At 37.5% G+C, this 21,996-nt stretch overlaps 1 protein-coding gene across 6 annotated transcripts in view; it reads left to right on the top strand.

Moving 5' to 3' along the window:
• The window catches only part of HYDIN (HYDIN axonemal central pair apparatus protein), a 381,838-nt gene that overhangs the window by 146,648 nt on the left and 213,194 nt on the right, over positions 1-21,996 (top strand). For all 6 annotated transcript variants that reach the window (XM_074370458.1, XM_074370459.1, XM_074370460.1 and 3 more), the window contains exon 11: positions 9,880-9,979. In XM_074370458.1, coding sequence (XP_074226559.1) covers positions 9,880-9,979 — 100 coding nt within the window. The remainder of the gene's footprint in view (positions 1-9,879; positions 9,980-21,996) is intronic.

Raw genomic sequence — 21,996 nt, 5'->3', positions numbered from 1 at the left:
ATATTTCCAATTCAGAAGTAGAAAGATTAGGCTTACCTCAGATTTTCTTCTCATCCCTGAAACCCGAAGCTTCTTGATGCAGATATATGTGTGTGTTAAAATGTGGCATTTAATATGATTACTTTTGAATTCTAGATAGGAACTAAATTGGGCATTCTTATCACAAAGCATCTTTTCACCATAAGGAAGAAAAACATCTTTTAAAATAGTGATACACTGAAATTATACCTTTTAAATAAATGAGACTGATTTTGTTTTCATTGTATGAAAAAAAAATCACCAGGAAGGGGGACAATATTTGCTAAGAGTATAAGTGGTGTTAATGGCATCTGTAATGATTTTGTCTTTTCTGACAGTATTCAGGTTTTCTTCTCATGATAGTATTCATTAGCTGGTTCTTGACAATTTTTGCAAAATGAAAATGAAGGCATGAACTTTTCCTAATGTTTCCCTTTCCTAGTGTCTTTCCTTCCTTGTTATTCTGGTCAAAACAGCAGAACTCTGTTAGTTATGGTGATTTACTTATTGATGTTAAAATTCCTTTTTTCCCTGCTTAACTATCCTGATAGTTTTATAGAAATACAGTTCTTGTGAGTGTAATATAATTGTACCTTGTGAATTACTTTGGCATGTATTTGATGGGAAAATTCTGTCATTTTGTTAGCTTCTTGACTCAAACGTGAACTGTGGGTTTTTTCCACTGTTGAGATTTTGGTTTTCTGATACAGGTAAACAAATACTACAGTAATTTTGGATGAGATAGTTGGGAAAGGATTTATAGAAGAGATGAGATCTGAACTGAATATTGGAGGAAGGGTAAGACTTAATTCATTGGAAAGGAAGGAGAATGTTTCCATTGGAGAAATTATGAAAACAAAGAAAGGGGAAACTGTTAGGTGCATAGCATATTAAATAACAATGAAATGATCAGTTTTTCTGGAGCAGCTGGTCATGGATCATATAAGAAATGAGACTGAGGAGGAGAGTAGGCATATCTGGGCTTCCTGGGCAACCTGTTGTGCTGGAGCCTGCTGTCTCCCACAGGGTGTTTGTGTGAATCTGAGGGGTGGTAGTATGTGTTTTTTGCAAAAAGGGAGTTTTACCGTCAAATTAAGTTTGGGAAATACTGGTTCAAGAACAGATGATTCTCCAAGGAAAGAGTATAAGCAGTACTTCCCCATCACCAGAAACCCCTTTTCCCACCCAGCATCCATCAGAGTCATTGTTCCACAGATCTCAGTCTAGTAACTGGTGCTGAGGGTATCTGAGGCTCACTGCTAGGTTTGAACAGGAACATGGTGTGTTCCACATGTTCTAGGAAGATTATCCTGGCATCCACTTGTGGATCAAATTGGAGGAGGATGGATAGAGGGTGGATTGGGTGATACAGGTCAGGCAGGAGAAATTCACTAGTGCAAGGAGCTTCAGGGAAACTGAATGTCTCTGCAGGCAAGATCAGAGTGGTGTGTGAGAGTGAGGGTGATGCTGACCTGGAACAGCCTGGTGATGGTCAGAAAGCAAAGGGAAATGGCAGCTGTGAGAGAGGTTCAAAAGAAAGAGAACTGGTTTTTGTTTGACAGGCCATTGAGAATGAGACATGGTGAGGAATCACATGTCTTCTCAGATCTGAACTAGAGTGAGTAGGAGAATTATGATGTCTTTGACATAAATTAGCAAGTCAGGAGTCCTGGGTTTAGCTCCTAGCTGTGCCAATGGCAAATGTGACCTTAAACAAACCATGTGATCTCCCTTGGCATCAGTTGTCTTATACACAAAATAACAATATTGAGGTAGGGCATGGTGATCCTTTTTGATTAGTAGGTTATGATTCTCCAATTGGGAACAGATTCTGAGCTCCTTGACGTCAAGGGGGTGCCATACCCTTGTCTGTACCCCAGGCCTAGCAAAGTGCCAATTAATGGTTGGAGGAGGGAAGGAACGAATAAACGAACAAATGGAAATCAATTAAGGATGATAAGTTTGGTTCTGAATATGTTGAGTCTAAGGTGACACTAGGTGTCCAGATAATTTTGGAAATGCAGTACTTAATTTGTAGGATGGGAATCAGGACTGGAGGCAGGATTTGTGAGTATCCGTTAGAGGTCTTCACAGAAGGCATGAAAAGCAGATGGAAATTCAAATTGCAGAATAAAGAAGGAAAGTTGCAGAGGATCCAAGACAGCCCTCAGGTACTTACCTTTAAAGGTCCTGCAAAGAGAAGAGAGTCTGTAAATTCTCAGAGAAGGATAGCCAAGGAGAACCAGCCAGTGGACAGCTCACCAGCCTATTCCACATGTCTTTCTACCCTATTATCCCTTGTTCACCATTTTCTACTGAAGGGTCTTCTGATCAGTTATGCCAAATGGCTACTATTTATGACAGTTGGGCTGTGCATCAGCAATTAGTTTTTTTTATTAGGATGTGATTCGTTTTAATTAGCTTCTTGATGTGAGCTGAGGTCATGGTAGAAGCTGAGATGATTAAAAACAAGCAGTGTCACCTACTGATCTAACAATCAATCTCTAATTGATGTCCTGTTCAAAAAATAAAAATAAAATTAAAGATGGATGCAAGGGTTTAGAGACTACCTTGCTTTCTGATGGGCTTTTCAGCCCTGTGTCTACCAAGGAAGGACATTGTCTTCAAATGAGGTAAACTTAAAAAGTAAACCAAAACCAAAAAACCCAAAAACAAACAAACAAAAAACACCCCAAAACCCATGTTACCTTAGAGTCTGAAAAGAAATAAGAAATCATATGCTTATTTTTCTCAGATCCATGTTTATATATCTGGTTCTTTAAATACATCAGCTAAAAGGAAGGTTAGTTTAGCCCTTATATGTTCTCTGCATATTGAGTGTTTTATGGCAACATTGTTTCTATTTTAGGGTCTCAATTTAAAGCAAGTCGATCCAAGGTTAAGAGATCAGTCACTGTCCCTAAATTGCCAACAGGTGGTGATGGGTTTGAATTTAAATCAAATTTTATTTATATGATCATGTGAGAAGCAGTTTGATTCCATGCTATAAGAATGACTGATGCAAAATTCTAGAACTGCAAGTTCTTTCTCTGTTCTACCACCTGTTTACTACTTGGCCCCTGGTTAGTTCCACTGTCTCACTTTCTTTTTATCATGCTTATTACATCCTCTTGCCATAGTGTCTGTTGCCAGAACCTAGAGGAATTATGCTGGGGCATTTTTGGTACTGATGCGATCAAGGTGTACAGAAGTGGAAGTTTTTCTTTTGAGAGACCCCAGACATGTTCACTGGTGGAGAAAAGAAGTGGGGAAAGACCCAGAGTGACCACAGGGAGAAGGCAGTCCTGGGCACATAACGGAAAATGGGCTGGAAGGAATTATTTTCAGCTTTACTTGGTAATTTTTTGATATTTTAATAGTAACCGTAATTGTTGTTCTAGTCATTAGAGCATGTGATATATTACTACTATTTATATCAAATTCCTCATGTCAACTCTTTTGATAATTTCTTAAAATATTAATGTAATTAACCTAAAGTTTCCTATTTATTCCTTACCTAGGGAAAGCACTGGGTTCTATAGAATACTGATCATTTCTCAAGGCACCTGCGTCCATATAGGTTTCTTCCCCCTTTGAAAACAATTGCAAAATCGAGTCTGTTATGCATGTTTTGTACCTTCCAGTAAAACAAGTGGAATTGACTACTTTCAGAAATATAGTATTCTATTTTACTAGATGGACTCTGGCTGTACAGAATTTTGACAGTCTCATTCTGTTATTTCCTCTGCTTAGGTCTCTTGGGTACCTTGAGTGAGAGAGATTCAAAGACAAAAAACACAGTTCTGAGAATTGAGAGGCAGAACAATACCACTGGGCTAAAAGAGAGAAATAAGCTTTTGATTTCCATGGGCATCTAGGAGCCCTCTGAGAAATCACTGCACAGATGTGCTGGTCTTGTTTCTGAACTTTGATATGGCTGGCTCAGGTCACACTTTTAAGATGCAGTGATTTTCTGAATATTGGACACTTGATATTCTCTCAAAAAGAAAGATCTGAGACATTAAAGATACTTACTCAAACTAGCCTTAGCTGATTGGCTGACATTAGTGAGCCAGGAAGACATTTCTCCTTCTAACAACAAATGTTTTTTTCATCAAAGAAAATTTCATCCCATATCCCTAGGGAAGCTTCAGCTTAATTTAACTAAGTCTTAAAAAGGGAGAGAAACTTGATAATTTCTTTATTACCATGTAAGTAATAGTAAACCATACTTTGTTGTCACCTAAGCCTACAGAAAACACATGGTTCAGCAATTTAGACTTTGAAAGCACAGCTCAAATTTAGTTTACTTTATTTTTCCCAAGTTGGCACAGCATGTGAGCTCAGCAGAACCAGGTTGGGTAGGAGCCCAGATGGCTACCAAAGAGGAAGAAGCTAGCTTTTTACTGCACACTTTTCCACCTCTCGTACCATTAGCCGTGAGTCACATTGCAAAGGTGTGGGCGCTGACTCCTTGGAAATGGACACCAGAAAGAAGCAAGGAGGACAGGGATCTGCTGAGAGCGCACTGTCCCTGACAAGTCACAGCTCTTCCATCAGTGCGGTTTTCCCATCCCTTCACCCTCCCTTTATTATTGTTCGTCCTCTCAGTTCTTTGTGCTCAGCCAAACCTTTTCCAGTTGTGCTGGTATATTCACTATTGTATTGGAGGTCGAGGGAGGCCTAAGGAAGTCTTAGAAACAGCAAGTTTCCTCATGGCTTGTTAAATAAATTAACACTCCTCCTTGTTGGAAGAGATGTGAGTCTATTCTCTACAGAGAAAGGCGTGAACATCACACACAACTGACTCAGCTCTGCAAAACCCGACTGGAATTTTCACCATGTAGCGGTTAGAGTATCTCACCCAAGAATGAACACACCTTTTGTGAAATTTTCTCTGACAAATGACCAAATTTTAAACCCTTCTCTTAAAACTTTTCTGGTCATTATTTTGAGAATCAAAACTTTACTAAATTCAGTTTCCTGTCCTAGGAGATATAATGGAATAGAAAAATCTCCTTTCATGTGCCAATTCAGTCTTCTCTCTCACTGATAATTAGGATAGTTTACCTTCAATTTTTTAGCTTCTATTTTTTCCCTATTTCTCTTTGAGACACTTCTGTTTGCCCTAAGTGACCATAAAAAGATCCACGGTTTCTCCTAGGTTTAGGTTACTCCTAAACCTCCTTTAGGAAGATTCTAAAAGAGCAACTGTGCATAGTTACACAGATTACAGCTTCTAATCCATACTGTTTTCCCCCTCTAATTGATAGCTGGAAATTTGACTTTAATAGGATATTTTTACTTCCCAAAAAAATTCTTTAAATTTTTCTGAAATACGATAACTGAAAATATTTGTCTAGGTAGTCAAGAATATTTTCATTTTGGTGGAACATGATGGAATTCATTACACATTATAGCTGCTCTTGAAGTCATCATTCACTGACCTTGTTCTGACCTGACTGTACCCTGACCTAACCAGGATAGCTTGATAAAGATCTACCCATGCATTTCTTAAGAGCAGCAGCATGCTAATATTGACTATGTCATCCATAAGAACCTCCTGTGAGTCACCTTCCAAGGTACCTGAACATATGATTATGCAGGAACACCAGGCCATGCTGGCTTTAATTAAGCGATTGTCAGCTGTAGCGTTTTAAAATTTCTTCTGGCACTTTCTAAATAATATGAAAAAGGCGAGACCTGACATTTTGTATAGTTGCAGTGGGATTCAGGAAGTTAAAGCAAATAGTATTATAGAATCCCAGCTTCTGCCACTTACTATTAATATAGCCTTGGGTGAGATACTTCTTCTTGGCTTGGTTTTCTCATCTTTGAAATGGGACTAATACTACCTCACAAGGTTGTAAAGATTGAATTAGATAATGTATAACAGCACTCGACACAGTGCTAGGAGTATGAGTTCTCAATTAATGGTTGCGAATATTATGATTTAGAGTTAGATACAATTCAATCTCTTGTCAGATTAGAGACTATGATTGGAAAGGATAACATTTGAATGGGCAAATGTTTGAATTTACTCTTCTAAATGTAAATTGGGAATTAAAATGCAGTTTTTTTATATGATAAATTTAGACATTGAGTCATATTGTCAACTACTTTCCAGATAAACCAAGTAAATCAAACCAACCCTCTGTATAGATGACCCTCTGTTCTTGTACTTTAGGTTTTGATTTTGCAAAATTTTCAAGAAATAATTCTTCACTAGAAAGAAGGAAGGAAGAAGATGTGTAATAAAGGAGGGAGGGAAGAAAGGTGATTTTTAAAATATTTCATTTTTATTTAAAGATTTTCAAGGGAGATATTTAAAGAGCCTCTTTAATCATTGCTGGTACAATTTTTAAGGAGATTATTTTAATGGGACACTTTTCTCATGATCTTATTAATCACCTATCATGAACCAGTGGCAGTATGTTCATAGACAGCTTTCAGAAAGTCTCACAACTGTTCCTGTCAAGCCACTTGGTTGTTCTTGTACCAGAAGGAAACATGAATTTCCATATGCAGAGATATTTAATATTGGGGCAAAAACTGCAAATATGGGAATTAACTTTAGACCTGAAAATTCAAAGTTAATTCCTTCTAGCTGGTCACTTGATTAATAAGTGAAATGCACTTATAGATCTGAGAGGAAATCAAAGCACTAAGACCAAGGAGAAAGATAATTACAGTAAAACTGAAGGCAATTATTTTTAACAAACAAGGTATTGATCATTTGCAGATTATCTTCTATGTACTCAGTATCTTTTTTGGAGCAGGAAAATGGACAGAGGTGGGAAAGGGGTTATAGATGGGAGGAAAGCAGAACAGCAGGGGTTTCTGTGTGATGGGGTTGGTTTCCTAGGACTGGGAAGAAAGGACACTGATGTCACAGCCAATAGGGAACATTCTGAATGTTTTGGCTTTCAGGAAGAGACTTTAGAACTGAGCAGTAAAAGAAAAATTCTTTTCAGAAACATAAATGTCATGGAAGTTAACTTCAGAAGTGTCGGAAAAGTAATATAAAATGTATCAAAGATACATAGGTAAAATTGGGGTCATTTTAGACTGATTGCCTGTTTCTGGAGTTTGCTTTCTGTGGTTTGCTAGAAAATGCTATAATGAGTTTTTGTTGTAAAGGAATTGAAGCTTTTTAACTTTTATTTTAATCCCAACTGAAAAATTAAAGTATCCTTCTACATGTTCCAAACTCTTTCAAATGACCTAATATTGAAAGCATCCCTCTGTGAGAGGAAACTGAATGATCACACTTCTGTTTTTACAGATACACTCGGCCTTCTTAATGCACATTAACTGATAAAAGCCCAGGAGAGGTTTTCAAATAGGATTTGTCCTTGAATTATCTCCTGAGGCTCAGTAAAAGCTATAAATTACTAGCAGATGTAGTAGGCACAACAAAACAGCTGCAGCCCAGGATAAGGAAGCACTGCACCCACAGTCCCCTTCACTCAGTCTGAACCCTGTGGACTCAGATTCCCTGGCACTGGTTTTTGCTCACCAAGCAAAAGGGCTTCTCAGCCTCCAGGGGCCTCCATGTCACACAATATGCTCGTGAGTCATATCCAAATGTCAGTGCTTTGGGAGATTCTGGTTGCCTTTCAGGAGTATGTCTGACCTACCGTTTTCCAAACCAACAATCTGACAGTCAGACTTCTTTGATGATAGGATGTCCAAGAGTGCTTCTGGGATAGAACTTAAGTGCATTGCCTTCTTGTCTGCATATGGACCCTGGACTTTTCTTGCTTGGATAATGCTTTTGAAAGTGGTCTAGCCCACCTCAAACCATAAGTTCCTTGAATTTGCCCAAATGTACTGAGCTTATTTGACTGCCAGTGTATCCTTTTTGGAGCATTTCCTACCACTCTGGTGAGACTGTTCTAGCAGAGGTTTTTTGGGGATCTAAGCTGGCCCCTGCAGTCAGTCAGTTTGGACAGGAACAGGTTAGCTATGTCCATTCTACACTTACATAGTACAACAGAGTCTAAACCCATCAGGGGAATGCATTTGTCTCATGGGTTAGGAGTAAACCCAGGTCTTCAGCCATTCTGAGACGGAATACCCATGGATACACTAGTGAACGGATGAACCACCTCTTTTGCGTGGCTTTTCTGCTCATTGTGGCCGTGAGTGTTCCTAACACTCCATATCACCAACACCCCCACAAATCAAAATGGGCCAGGCATTTGCCCTTTATCAGAAAGGAACAGATACTGTTTCAAGGTTTGGAAAAGCCCCCCAGTGAAATGCCCAGATAAGGGAAAGCGCCCAGGACTTCCCTATTCCCTGCATGATCTCCAAAGTTCGTGTCAGCTCTAAAATTGTATGACTTTTGTGATTCCAGTTGAGAAGAAAATGGCATAAATAGGTGCAGAGATTAACAGGCATCTGCCAGTAACTACACGGTGGACAAACTAAGTGGATATGGCTGATTCAGTAAATAATTTGAACACCAACTATGAGCCACCTCTGGTTTAGGTGCTGGAGATGGAACAGCGCTCATCCTCATGGAGCTTTCATTCTATTGGCCTGATCTGGCTGTAAGAGGACCCATGTAACACCCACCGCCCCCACTGCTGCTTCTTGGAGGCTCTGTGCTCTTCATTGTCCTGCAATCAGGGGGCCACTGCCTGGGAAGCACACTCACCAATCTGTTACCTTCATAAGCAAACCCAAATCAGCTCTAGTTTTCTATCTCCCTCCTTTGGTTTGACGTCTGCGTTTTAAACTACTTTGCTCTCTGCTTGATTCTCTATTCCAGCACTACATTCATTTTGGCCCAGACTGGATATAAACATGCACGGGGAACTGTCTGAAACTGGATCCTAATTATTTATGAACTTGCCTTTCCTTAGTTTTCTATTTAGTTGGTAGGACTGTTTATAGATTTTTGGATGTGCTTATCACTGTTGCCTTACTTGGCCCTACTTATAAAAACCATAGGAAAAAACCATACTTTTTCTCCCTAACTTTTCTGATACTTTCATCTTAGTTTTTCCAAGTGGCATAAAAATAACATCAATCATAGCAAACAGTTATTTACTAAGCTCTTACTATGTATTGAACACGGGGCAAAGCGTTTGACCTGCGTTACCTCATCAGCCCTTAGGAAACCCTTTGAGGCAGGTGCTATAGCATCTCCTTTTACAGCCCTGAGAAGTTACATGGTTAGTAGAAAAATATTTTTCAAAGACTATCTCAAGGGGATTCTGACATGTGGCATGTTGCATTACAATTTTCAAAACTCAGTTTTTTTATTATGACTTTTGAGTCATTTGAGGTAAAATGAGAAATCTGACACTGGGTCAGATCCAGGTTTTGGTCTGGCCATTGTTCTGCCTTGGGCTATCGCTGTTTTCACAGAACAAAAATATTTCCTTATGCTGTCACTCAAAAGGTAGGAATGTGGTTTCTCCATCAAGTAAGCTAGCTTTCTCTGTGGCCTTTCTGGCCCTTATATAGATAAGGCTCAGCACTTACTGCATAAGATATTAGTAATCATTTTCATACATGCAATCTTAGATCACACATTTCTTCATCTCTGAAGCCCAGCGCTGGACACACATTGGCATCCAATGAATGTTCATTGAATCCACAAATTGAAAAGATGCCCTAAGCATCCTAGTTTCCTTTAGTAACTAATTATGTATTCATAAACTCACTGACATGATCTTTGAAGCTTCAAGCAGCAGAGATTTCCTATATGTTGTGTAAAATAGGGCTTTCTTTTATTTATTGTAAACATATTTCCTTCAGATTTCCTGGAGTTGTAACAACAGCAAAATTAAAAGCAGTACCTTCCCTTCTTCATATTGTTTTTGAATGATTCTTTCATGTTTTTAGGAAGGCGAGGTCTGGCCCAACTCATCAGCTGAAATCACTGTGTACTTTAACCCTCGGGAAGCCATACTCTACCAACAGACTGTTTACTGTGACATTGCAGGTAAAACTCGCTCCTTGTAGTAGAATCAGGTTATCAAGTGCCTGGAGCATAAAGTGGTGGTGGTGGTGGTGGTGGGGTGTGTGTGTGTGTGTGTGTGTGTGTGTGTGTGTGCGCGTGCGCGTGCGCATGCGCATGCTGCATGCAGTACTCGACATCAATGGAGGATAATAGAGTCAAGCTATTCACTTCCTACTTCTTTCTAGAATAGATCAAACTTTGAAGTATATTACAATTGTAGTGAGGTGGGTAGGGAAGGGAAGCCATGGATCTGGGTTACCCCTTGATTTTTAGAGCAGTAAGTATATTACTTGACACTAACTCTCACAATATTATATTTTGTTCTTTTTACAATATTTGGCTACTTAATTTTTCCCTTTTAAGTTTATCAAAATAATGCATACCAAGTGGAGTGAGAAGGGAGCCTGGCAGTGGCCAGAGCCACAGGGAGTGGGTACAAGTAGGGTGGCAACCTGATGGCTTCAGGAAAATGAATACATACAGAGTAATTAAGCAAAAAAGTAAATATACTGTGGATAACAAGAGCCAGTATTTTTCACTCTTAGAGGAAGGAGATACAAATATGGGAAGGAGGAAGCCTAAGATGAGCCCTTTGGTACTGGAATGGAATTGGAGTTATAAGTATGAACTCAGAGTATTATAAATATATATGTAAATATATGTTTATGTACATACATACACATATTTCCTAGCTATGTCCATTGAGAGGTCATGGAAGATTTGCACTCCTAATAGCAATGAGCACAGCTAGCGCTTAAAGCTTGGTTTCTAAGTCTCCACTAAACGGAGACTTGAAGCAACTGACTGATGCTAGAACTGAGGCAGAAAGAGAACGAGATGAGCCTGGAACATCCTCTTGTGCTGAAAAATAAGGAAATGCTCAAAGAATGACAGATATGTCAAAAATGACACAGAAGCCAGCAAAGGGACTCCTACTGCCCAAATGTGGAACAAGTTGAGAATCAAAATGATGACACTAATAGATTATAATCAATTGAATAAATAGGAATTTATGAATCTACTAAATAAAATGTACCACTTGGCAATCATAGTAATAACCAATTCCAGTTAAGAGCACCAATGGATCTTAGTAACTAATAGGTGAAAGTAGGGTGTGGAACAGGATTTTACGTAGTCTCAAAATATCCTCCCTCAAATACTTATTGATTATAAAGAAGAGAAATTTAATTTTATACCGAGGAAACCTGGTAGTTGTTGTCTTAGTTAATACCAGCAGTAATAGAGCAAATCAACATCATCTCGTAGATCACCCATTAGGATGAAAACACAGCATCCCTTCAGTGATATCAGGACCAAAATACCTAACTTGGGTCTCATCACGAGGAAACATCAGACTAACCCAAACTGAAGAACAAAGTAAGATGACCAGCCTGTAATCTTCAGAAATATCAAGATCATGAAAGTTGAGAAGAAAAGATGGAAGAACTGCTCCAGATTGAAGGAGGGTAGGGAGTACAACATGTGAGCCTAGCTTGTATCCTTCGCTACAAAGGAGGTTATTGGGAAAAGGATGTATAGAAGTTCTTTGTACTACTCCAGAGACATTTCTGTATTTAAAAAATGTGACAGCATTTTAAAGAAAATGCTGATGTCAATAACTAAGTGAAAAAAATATATATAGTAAGATTATAAAGCTAAATAATAGTCTATTTCTCCAGTACTGCTTCCAAGAAGTACTTTTAGCTGTTTCTGGTGGTGGTAATTTCCCTTGCTGATTCTATTTATTGCTATTTTTTGATTTATCAGTTTCACACATTACTTTTCAGTCCTCAATATGAAAGGTAAGGATTTAGTTGACTTCCATCTCCCCTACCCCTTCTTGGACATATTGGGTTATAATTTATATGCAATGAAATTCACCCTTTTTTGTGTATAGTTCTGTGAATTTTGGCAAAACTCAACAGTGTTGTAACCACCACCAAAGTCAAGTATAGAATCTCTCCATTACCCCATAAAATTTCCTCATGCCCCTTTGCAGGCAATTCCATCCCCAACTTTAGCCCCTGGTAATCCAATTATTTTTATTATGTTTATTTTGTTTTATGAGTTATTTATAGCCTCAAATAGCTTTTATTTACATACTTAAAACTGTATTTTTGGATCCATCAACTCTACAATATCTCTCAATGTGCAAGGATATTGGGACCCCTAACCTGCCTACAACTGTTCAACCATATTTCTTCCTCTTCTGTGAGTCGTTCTACTTTATATTGTCATAGTTGATTACCATATTCAAGTCTTCTATTTTCATGGTTGATTACCATTTTCAAGTCTTCTATTTTATCTACATAAATTTTGTACACTGAAGGGCCAAATTGTCTTCTGGGGTTATATTTTATACTTCATTGGTTGAGTGTTCTGACCCTTAATCCCTCAAAGAGTGTCCCTAAGGTCTGAATATTGTGGATTCTCTCTGAATATTGTAGATTTTGCTTACACTCTACTAATTTCTCACAACCATACCTCGTTTTAGCTTACTTCATAATTGACTTGACTCTTTCGTACAACTTTTGGTATTTTTCCACTCATGGTTTCTAATTCCTCATTTCTTCATTCCTGTTTAATTTTAGAATTCATGTTCTTCTTGAAGATATTTCCTCAGAGCCCACCAGCTTCTTATTCTAATTTAGATCAGTTACCTCCTGCACAGTGGTTACCTAGGAATTAAAAAGAATAAATTTCCATGTGCATTCCATTGTATCTTCTCACTCTCACTTTGCTCAAGTAACTTCCTCAGAAAGGGTATTTAGAAGGGAAACTTTGATCCTTAAATGCAAGAAAATATCTCACTCTGCCTCACTTTAGCTGACTATGGAATTCTAGGTTCAAAATAATTTCTCCTCAGAACTTTGAAGACATTGTCCCAACTTCAGTGTAAAAATCCAGAAGTCTGAAGGTCACCTAATTCTTCTTCCTTTATAGGTGGCCTGTTATTTCTCTCTTGTATTTTTTAGGGCTTTCTTTTTCTACTTGGGGTCTGAAATGTCATGAAGCTGTGTCCAAGAGTTAATTCTTCAAGTTCATCCCCCTCAGTTTTCTATGGGCCATTTGAGTCTGATGACTCATGTGTCACTTAAGCTCTGGGAAATTTTATTTTCCTGGGAAATATATTTTTCTCCATTCTTTTTCATTTTATTCTGGAAATCTTAACAGTCCAATGTTAGACCTCCAGGACTGATCATCTGTTGTCAAAGCATGTTGTTTAATCTCCATGCTTTCCTTTTGTCCTCCTTTATTTCTCTGTAGTTGATTTCTAGTTTCATGGCATTGTGGTCAGTAAAGATGCTTCAGATAATTTCTATCTTCTTAAAATTGTTGAGGTTTCTTTTGTGCCCAAGTACATGATCAATCCTAGAAAATGTTCCATGTGCACTTGAAAAGAATGTACATCCTATTTTGGGGGGGGGTGTAATGCTCTGAAAATATCCACCAAATCTAATTTTTCTATTGTATTATTTAATTTCTCTGTTGCCTTGTTTATTTTCTGTCTGGAAGGTCTGTCTAGTGATGTTAATGCAGTGTTAAAATCTCTGACTATGATTGTATTCCCATCAATATCCCCCTTTATCTCTGTTAGTAATTGTTTTATGTACTTAGGTGCTCCTATATTGGGTGCATATATATTAACGAGTGTAATATCCTCATCTTGTATCACTCCTTTAATCATTATAAAATGTCCTTCTTTATCTTTCTTTATGGCCTTTGTTTTAAAGTCTATTTTGTCTGAAATCAGTACTGCAACACCTACTTTTTTGGCTTTTCCATTTGCATGGAATATCCTTTTCCATCCTTTCACTCTCAATCTATATGTGTCCTTCTCCCTAAAGTGGGTCTCTTGTATGCAGCATATTGAAGGCTCTTGCTTTATTATCCAGTCTGCCACTCTGTGTCTTTTGACTGGAGCATTTAGTCCATTAACATTTACAGTAATTAATGATAGATGTGTGTTTATTGCCATTTTGAACTTATTTTTGCAGTTCATTTGATATTTCCTCTTTGTTCCTTTCTTCTTCCTTTTGTGAACAAGAGTTCATCCTCAGACATGAATAAAAATGATATTAAATGCCATTTAAAGCTGTTAAATAAGGATGCCCTGAGAAATACTGACATTTATTAGTCAGAAAAACTCAAGAGTAGCAGATACCATGCATTCATAGGATTCCTTCCAATGTCTTCTGGTCTGTGGTTTTCTATTTATATATAAGAATAAGGAAATGGGTTTTAATTTTCAGGGTAGCTAGTGCTACTTGCCTCTGCTGTTTAATGTATAGTTCTCCAAGGGATATGGCTGTGGTAGTTACTTTTGACTTGGGTGTTATTAAGAGTGCACAACTATTAGTATCCGCAAGTGTAAAAATTCCAGTGTGCTGCTCTACCCAGCATGTTTTCAGTCCATATCTATGCAGTCACTTTTCTCTGTGTCAAAAGGGATCAGGCAGGCAAAGAATGGTACAGAAGAATGGGCTGCCTCACCCAGGACTGTGCCAGCCTCCACCTCCCCCAGGCACGTGTTCCTCCACCTTCCTTGGATGTAACCATCACCTTGACTTTTATGATGGTCATCTTCTTGTTTTCATATATAATTTTACCACCTATGTGTTTATCCCTAAGCAAAATAGTATAGTTACCTGTTTTAAATATATATTTATATATTGAAATCATGCTCTATGTCTTATGCTATTAGCACTTAGAAGATAAGCCACTCAATAAATATTGATTAAGTGAATGAGCAAATAAATGAAACGAATGAATAAGTGAATGAATCCTAGTTTGATCTGGTCTCTCCTTTGCCCTTGGACACGGATTCTCAAGATGGCCCCAGAGTGGATACAGATGGACTAGGAGCTTCTGGATTGACATAAGTGTTTCCACACTTCAGACCAGCATCATCTACCCCTGACTTCTTAATGGATCTGGAGGAAATGTTGGTACATCAGTGTTCAGACACAAGCTGGAAATGCGTCAGTGGCCCCACCCATCACAGGTGGCAGGACCTCTCTCCCATTGACAGCTCCCCTGGGATGCCATGCTTGGCCATTTTCCAGGGGGTTGGCTGCTCTCCAGGAGGTTCCCAAACGTTACATAACTAATTGCATTTATCTATTGTCTCCTTTGCAATTCTGAATTCTGCCACAGAATTCACACCCTGGGGCAACTGAATAGTGTAATTTTCCATCTGCATGACATTCTTTTTTATTTTCTTAGTGGTGTATTAAAGATAAGATTGCCAGGGAAGGGTTTTGTTTACATCATAATTCCATGTTATCTTCCCTATAAATTCCATGCAATTCTATGTGTCTTTTCAAGGGCTGGTGCTGATTCCTTACTATTATCTTCAAAGGGCTGGTAAAACCTCCTGGTTTTAGGTCACTGAGAAATACTTCTTAGGCAGATAGAAAAAGCTCCTTCTCTCGTTGTGTTTTGTTTTGCTTTGCTTTCGTTTTTCTCTAACGCTTTGAGCATATAAAATCAAATACATATAGATATGCTTCCCCTCACACCTTTTTACATAAATGACAGCGTACCTTATACAATAGTTCTAACACAGCTTTAAAAATATTTCTTACAGACTATTCCATAACACTAAATTAAAAAGGGTCGTTCTTTTTCCTGGTTGTATGGGAATCCTTTGTATTTACATATCACAGTTTAACTTTTAACCTTTTGTCACTGAGAAATAGTACACAGATTCAGAAATGTACATAATACATATGTGCAGGCAGAATAATGGCCTAAGCCACTAAGTTTGTGGTAATTTGTTGTAGCAGCAATAGAGAACTAATACACATACATATGCAACATAGCAAATACTTATAAGACAGACATTGTGTAATTGCCACCAAGACCAATAATGGAACATTTCCAGTCCATCCCCCTGTGTGTTCCTTCCCAATCACACTCCCTTCACCCCAGCCTCTCGCTGAAATAAGGACCATTCTGCCCTTCATGATTGTTATTTCCTTGCTTTCATTTATAGTTTTTACTCCTGTGTATATATAGCTAAAAATTACAATTTAATACTGCCTGCTTTTGGAATGTGCATAATTCGAATCAGTCTGCATGTCTCATCCAAGTTGTTGCTTGTAGCTCTAGTTGTATTTCAGTTTCACTATTGGCTAGTGTCCCATTATGTGAGTATATGTTCAGAGACAGGAAGTTGCAGGGAAGGCCAGTGTCACTGCTCTTGAGGGTCTTGCATGAAATTTAACCCACATCTCCAACTGCAACCTTTTCTTCTTTTGAAAGCGTTTACAGTGAGGCACCATGAGTACAAAGATGTACAGAAACATAGTTCCTGCCCTCAGGAAGCATAGAAATGAGTAGGGGAAACTGGCACATAAACCAACAGCTAGGTAATGCTATACAGTGAATGAGTGATAATAATAGAAAAGAATACAGGACACACAGCTCAGTCTTGGTATTTTCAAGGAAGGGTCCCCAGAGAAAGTGACCCTTGAAATATCTGTTAGTCGGGTGAAAAAAAAGAGAGGCTGGGCATGTCAGGCAGGGAAACACTTGTGAAAAAAACAGAGAAAAATTATGTGAAAATATAATATGAGCAAGATTCACAAGTTCTTGGGGTGAGAAACAGAGAGAGACAGAGAGAGTTGGAAGAGGCAAGGTGAGGGCAGGAAATGAAGCTGGAGGCTGGAGTAGTAGGTGGGATCCAGTTCTTTGAGGGCTGCTCTTGACTGCCAGAATAAGAACCTCGGACTTCATCCTGAGTGCAGTGGGGAATCACTGAAGGGTTCTAAGTAGGGAAGTAACCTGCTCAGACCTGAATATGACAAATACAACATCATCATAATCTTTTCAGTTAACCTGAAACTGAATTTTTTTTTCTTCATTTAAAAATTTCAGGTTTCCTTAGATATAGTTAAATCTGTATGTTAGATATTTATAAAAGACTTGTTGATGGTTTGATCTAGAGCTTGAAACTGATCTTTCTTGTATCTTTATTTTCCAACGGAATGTGCAAATACCTAATTTAATAATAGAGATTATTTGTTTTATAAAAAAAAAAACTTAAAGGGAAACTACACATATTTGGTTTGGATCACCATATGGGAACTTCAAAGAAAGTAACACTTTCTGATCTAAACTGTGAAATGTATCACTAGATAACATTAATGGGTGCTTCAGAGTCAAATTCAGAAAAGCAGCATGGTGGAAATGAGTCCTGATGTACCCGCTTCCTTTAAAGCCCCAATTAAGATGAAACCTTGTTATCCATTTTCATTCTTTGCATCATAAGAGAAACATCTGAGTTTTTAGCACAATTTGAAGCTTTTGAGTTTTATCCTAATTAAACTAAAGAATGGAGATTTAAGAAAGAGAAAGCTAAATCATCCTAATAATTAAAAACATTTTTGGGTTTTCAGAATAATAAGTGAGTAATACCCTACATATTTGTAAGTTTTCTTTCTCAAAACTCATCTGACTGCAACCTCATAATAATATAAGATGTCTTAGTCCTATGAATGAGAAATTATTTTCTTGATCAACTATTTTAAATTACATTTAATTAAGGTTAAATTTTTAGTTATCAAATATTTCAAACATAAAGAAAAATACAGAGAGTAATATACAAATATCTTTTATACATACCCAGATTTAGGAAAACTTGAAGAAATGGAAAAGCCTGTGTGTTTGAGCAGGAAAATCAACACTATAAATAGGTCAGTTCTTCCTGTAAATGTAATGTGATAGTATCAGTAAGGTGTTTTGCTTTTTTTTTTTTAGTTAGTCAGTTCTTATGGAAGAAATTAAAAAGTTCCAAAGTTCTTATGGAAGAAATCAATGAACTAGGATTGCCTAGAAAATTTGACTAGAATAACTTTGGAGAACTAATATGTTAAAACTTATTAAAGATCTATAGTAAATGCAGTTGTATGGTTCAGGAACCTGCAAAGAAAGTAGCCATCAAATCAATATCCATTCTTCTTTCCATCTTTACCAGTTAGCAGCAGCAGCAGCAGCAGCATGTCCTAATCCCCTAAATCCCACCCTACCCCAAATCCACATTTCCCAGTGTCCTTGGTGTGTGAGCAAAATAAAAACCCTAATCTGTTTAAGCCACTTTGCTCCATTTCGTGGCTTACAACAACTAGCAGTCATTTATTTTGCTCACAGATCTGCAATTTGGTCAGGATTTAGCAAGACAGCTCTTGTTGCTCTACATAGAGACAGCTGAACAAGCTCATCCACCTATCTATCTGGCACTTGATCCTGGCTGCTGACAGGGACTTCACTGGGTTCTGTTTGCCGGACCTCTTATCTGTAGCCTCTCCATGTGGCCGCTTGCTTCGTCATAGCATGCACAACGGACTGAATTGTTGAGATGAGAAACCTATGGCAGTCAAATTGTGATTTCTTTAGGTTATCTGTCTTTTCTATCATATTAATATTAAGAATTACTTTATGATTCTGTGTTCCACAGTTTCACTGTAATGGATTTGCCTCTACTTATCCTACTTGGTACTTGGTATGCTTCTTCAATCTCAGAACCTTTCATCAGTTTGGAAAATTCTCCACAGTTATCTCTTCACTGTTGTTTTCATCTTATTGTCTCAGTTTTCTCCTCCTGGAAATTCTTTTAGATATATGTCTATCCCATGGGGTCACTGTGTCTTTTAACCTCTCCTTTACATTTTTTATTTCTTTGTCTCTGTATGATACATTTTGGGTTTTTTCTTGAGATCTTTCTTCCAGTTGACTAATTCTTTCTTCGGGTATGTCTAATCTGGTGTATTTATTCATTTTTTTAACATTTTTATTGATTTATAATCATTTTACAATGTTGTGTCAAATTCCAGTGTTCAGCACCATTTTTCAGTTATTCATGGACATATACACACTCATTGTCACATTTTTTTCTCTGTGAGTTATCATAACATTTTGTGTATATTTCCCTGTGCTATACAGTGTAGTCTATTCTACAATTTTGAAATCCCAGTCTATCCCTTCCCACCCTCCACCCCCTGGTAACCACAAGTCTGTATTCTCTGTCTGTGAGTCTATTTCTGTCCTTTATTTACGCTTTGTTTTTGTTTGTTTGTTTGTTTTTGTTTTTGTTTTTTAGATTGCACATATGAGCGATCTCATATGGTATTTTTCTTTCTCTTTCTGGCTTACTTCACTTAGAATGACATTCTCCAGGAGCATCCATGTTGCTGCAAATGGCATTATGTTGTCGGTTTTTATGGCTGAGTAGTATTCCATTGTATAAATATACCACATCTTCTTTATCCAGTCAGCTGTTGATGGACATTTAGGCTGTTTCCATGTTTTGGCTATTGTAAATAGTGCTGCTATGAACATTGGGGTGCAGGTGTCATCCTGAAGTAGATTTCCTTCTGGATACAAGCCCAGGAGTGGGATTCCTGGGTCATATGGTAAGTCTATTCCTAGTCTTTTGAGGAATCTCCACACTGTTTTCCATAGTGGCTGCACCAAACTGCATTCCCACCAGCAGTGTAGGAGGGTTCCCCCTTCTCCACAGCCTCTCCAGCATTTGTCATTTGTGGATTTTTGAATGACGGCCATTCTGACTGGTGTGAGGTGATACCTCATTGTATTCATTTTTTATTTCATCAACTTGGTTTTTCAGTTTTAGAAGTTCTATATAGTTTTAATACTTTCATTTTTTCTCCTTCACATGGTTTCTATTTCTTCATTTACTTCTTTAAAGATTTTAAGAATGCTACATTAGAATTTATTTAAGAATTTTCTATTATCTTAGACTCATGGGGTATTAATTTGCATGTTTGTGGTAACCACTGATTTTCCTCATACTGGGTTGATTCTTTAGATTGTTTGAAATGTTTGTATTGTGAGCTAATCTTTAGCCCGTGCTATGGACTGAATGTTTAAAGGTGTCTCCCTCCACCCCTTAATTCATATTTTGAAAGCTAATCCTCAATGTGATAGTGTTTCGAGGTAGCACCTTTAGAGGTGATTAGGTTGTGAGGGCAGAGCCATCATGAATGGGATTAGTGTTCTTATAAAAGAGACCCCCAGAAAGCTCCCTCACCCTTCTCTCCACGTGATTGAGAAGATAGCATCTATAAACCAGTAAGCGAGCTCTCACCAGACACTGAATCTGCCAGCACCTTGATCTTGGACTTCCTAGCCTCCAGAACTGTGACAAATAAATATTTGTTGTTTAAGCCATCCAGTCTATGATATTTATTGTAACAGCTTAAACAGACAAAAACAACATGGGTACTGGATCATGGAAGTATTCCTTCAAAACATTTAAAAAATTTCTTCTGCCAAGACCTTACAACTTTTATTTTCTCAGCTTCTGATTCTTTCACCTATAGTATTGTGTAAATGGGGCTTTGATTTCTCACAGGGGCCTCTTTTCCCTATTTAGACTGCAAGGTAGAGAGCAGGCTTCATTGATCACTGCTTCCTTAGATCAGTAGGTAGAACTTTTCTAGTTTCCTTTTTGGAAAGAGGTATTCTTTCCAAGGTCCTGGATTTATGCAGGGATCTAAATTCAGTTCCTCATTTCCAGATAGAAACAAAGCATTATGCCCTGTTTTTGTGAAGGTGTCAAAACTGAAGCTATTAGACCATAAGGCAGTATGTACTTTGCCAATCTCCAAGTTTCCTTTTTATTTCTAGCACCTAATATGTTCCTTTCTTTCTTTCTTTTGGGCTTAGATAAGAATTAAAACTGTATATTGTCATACTTTTAATAAGCTTTTTTGTGTGTGTTTGAAGTGAAAGAATAGACTGAGTCAGCTTACTCTGCCATGTCGTCAGAAGTTAATGTAGTTAATAGTGTTCATATGTTTCCTGAGTTAGTGTCCTTAGAGGATCTGCACAGAATCACTCTGGTTGCTTATTAAAAATGAAGATTCTTGGGTTTCATCTATGTCTTATTGAATCAAAATCTGTGGAGATGGTGCTAGAGAATATGTATTTTAATGAGGGCTAAAAAGTAAATGTGTATCAAGATTGTAGGACACAGGATTTATACATATAGAGAAATCAGTTGTGTTTCTGGACAACAGTGAGAAATTAAATTTTTTTAAAGCAATACTACTTACGATAGCATTAAGAAACAAACTATTTAGAGATAAATGTGATAAAAGATGTGTAAGACTTGTACACTGAAAACTATAAACATTGCTGAGAGAAATTAAAGGCCTAAAAAATGGAGAACTATGCCTTAATAGGTCAGTATATTAAATATCATTAAGATGTCTTTCTCTTCCAAATTCATCTGTAGATTCAGTGCAGTCCAAATCAAAATCCCAGCTACTTTTATAGGTAGAAATTGACAAACTTATTCTAGAATTCATATAGAAGTAGCAGAGAATTTAGAAAGCCAAAACAACTTTGGAAAAGAAGAATAAAATTAGAAAGCTAGTATGACATTATTTCAAGACAACTTGTAAGCTACAGTAATCAAGATAATCCAAGGTAATATGCCCATCTCAAAATTCTTCACTTAATCAATCTTTTGCCTTACTAGATAATATTCACCTTTTTGCCATATGAGGTGATAATTTATATACTAGTTCCAGGAATTAGGGTGTAGATATCTTTGGGAGTCATTATTCAGCCTGCCACAGAATGGGGACCCTATGTGGGTCCCCAGTTGCTTCAGCACTTTATACTATGTAGTCCATCTGTCTTCACTGATTGTCAACACCTGCTCTGTCATAAATCAAACTTACATATATATGTGTATTTATTCTTAGTTCTGTATTCTGTATCCTTCGTCATTTTACACTTCCTGCACCAATACCATATTATCTTAATTACAATAGATTTATAATAGATTTTAATATGTGAAAGAACAAGTCCCCTGGATTTATTTTTCTTTACTAATGTCTTGGTTATTATTGGTCCTTTGATTTTACACGTAAATTTTATAATCAATCATCAAATTCCACCAAATTCTACCTACTAGTGTTTTGTTTCATAGAACATTAAAATTACAGATATAGATGAGTTGGAGG

This window comes from Camelus bactrianus, chromosome 9 (genome assembly GCF_048773025.1).
Source record: "Camelus bactrianus isolate YW-2024 breed Bactrian camel chromosome 9, ASM4877302v1, whole genome shotgun sequence".
Lineage (NCBI taxonomy): Eukaryota > Metazoa > Chordata > Mammalia > Artiodactyla > Camelidae > Camelus > Camelus bactrianus.
Note: the sequence above shows the minus strand (reverse complement) of the source record. Positions and strands in the feature narration are given on the sequence as shown.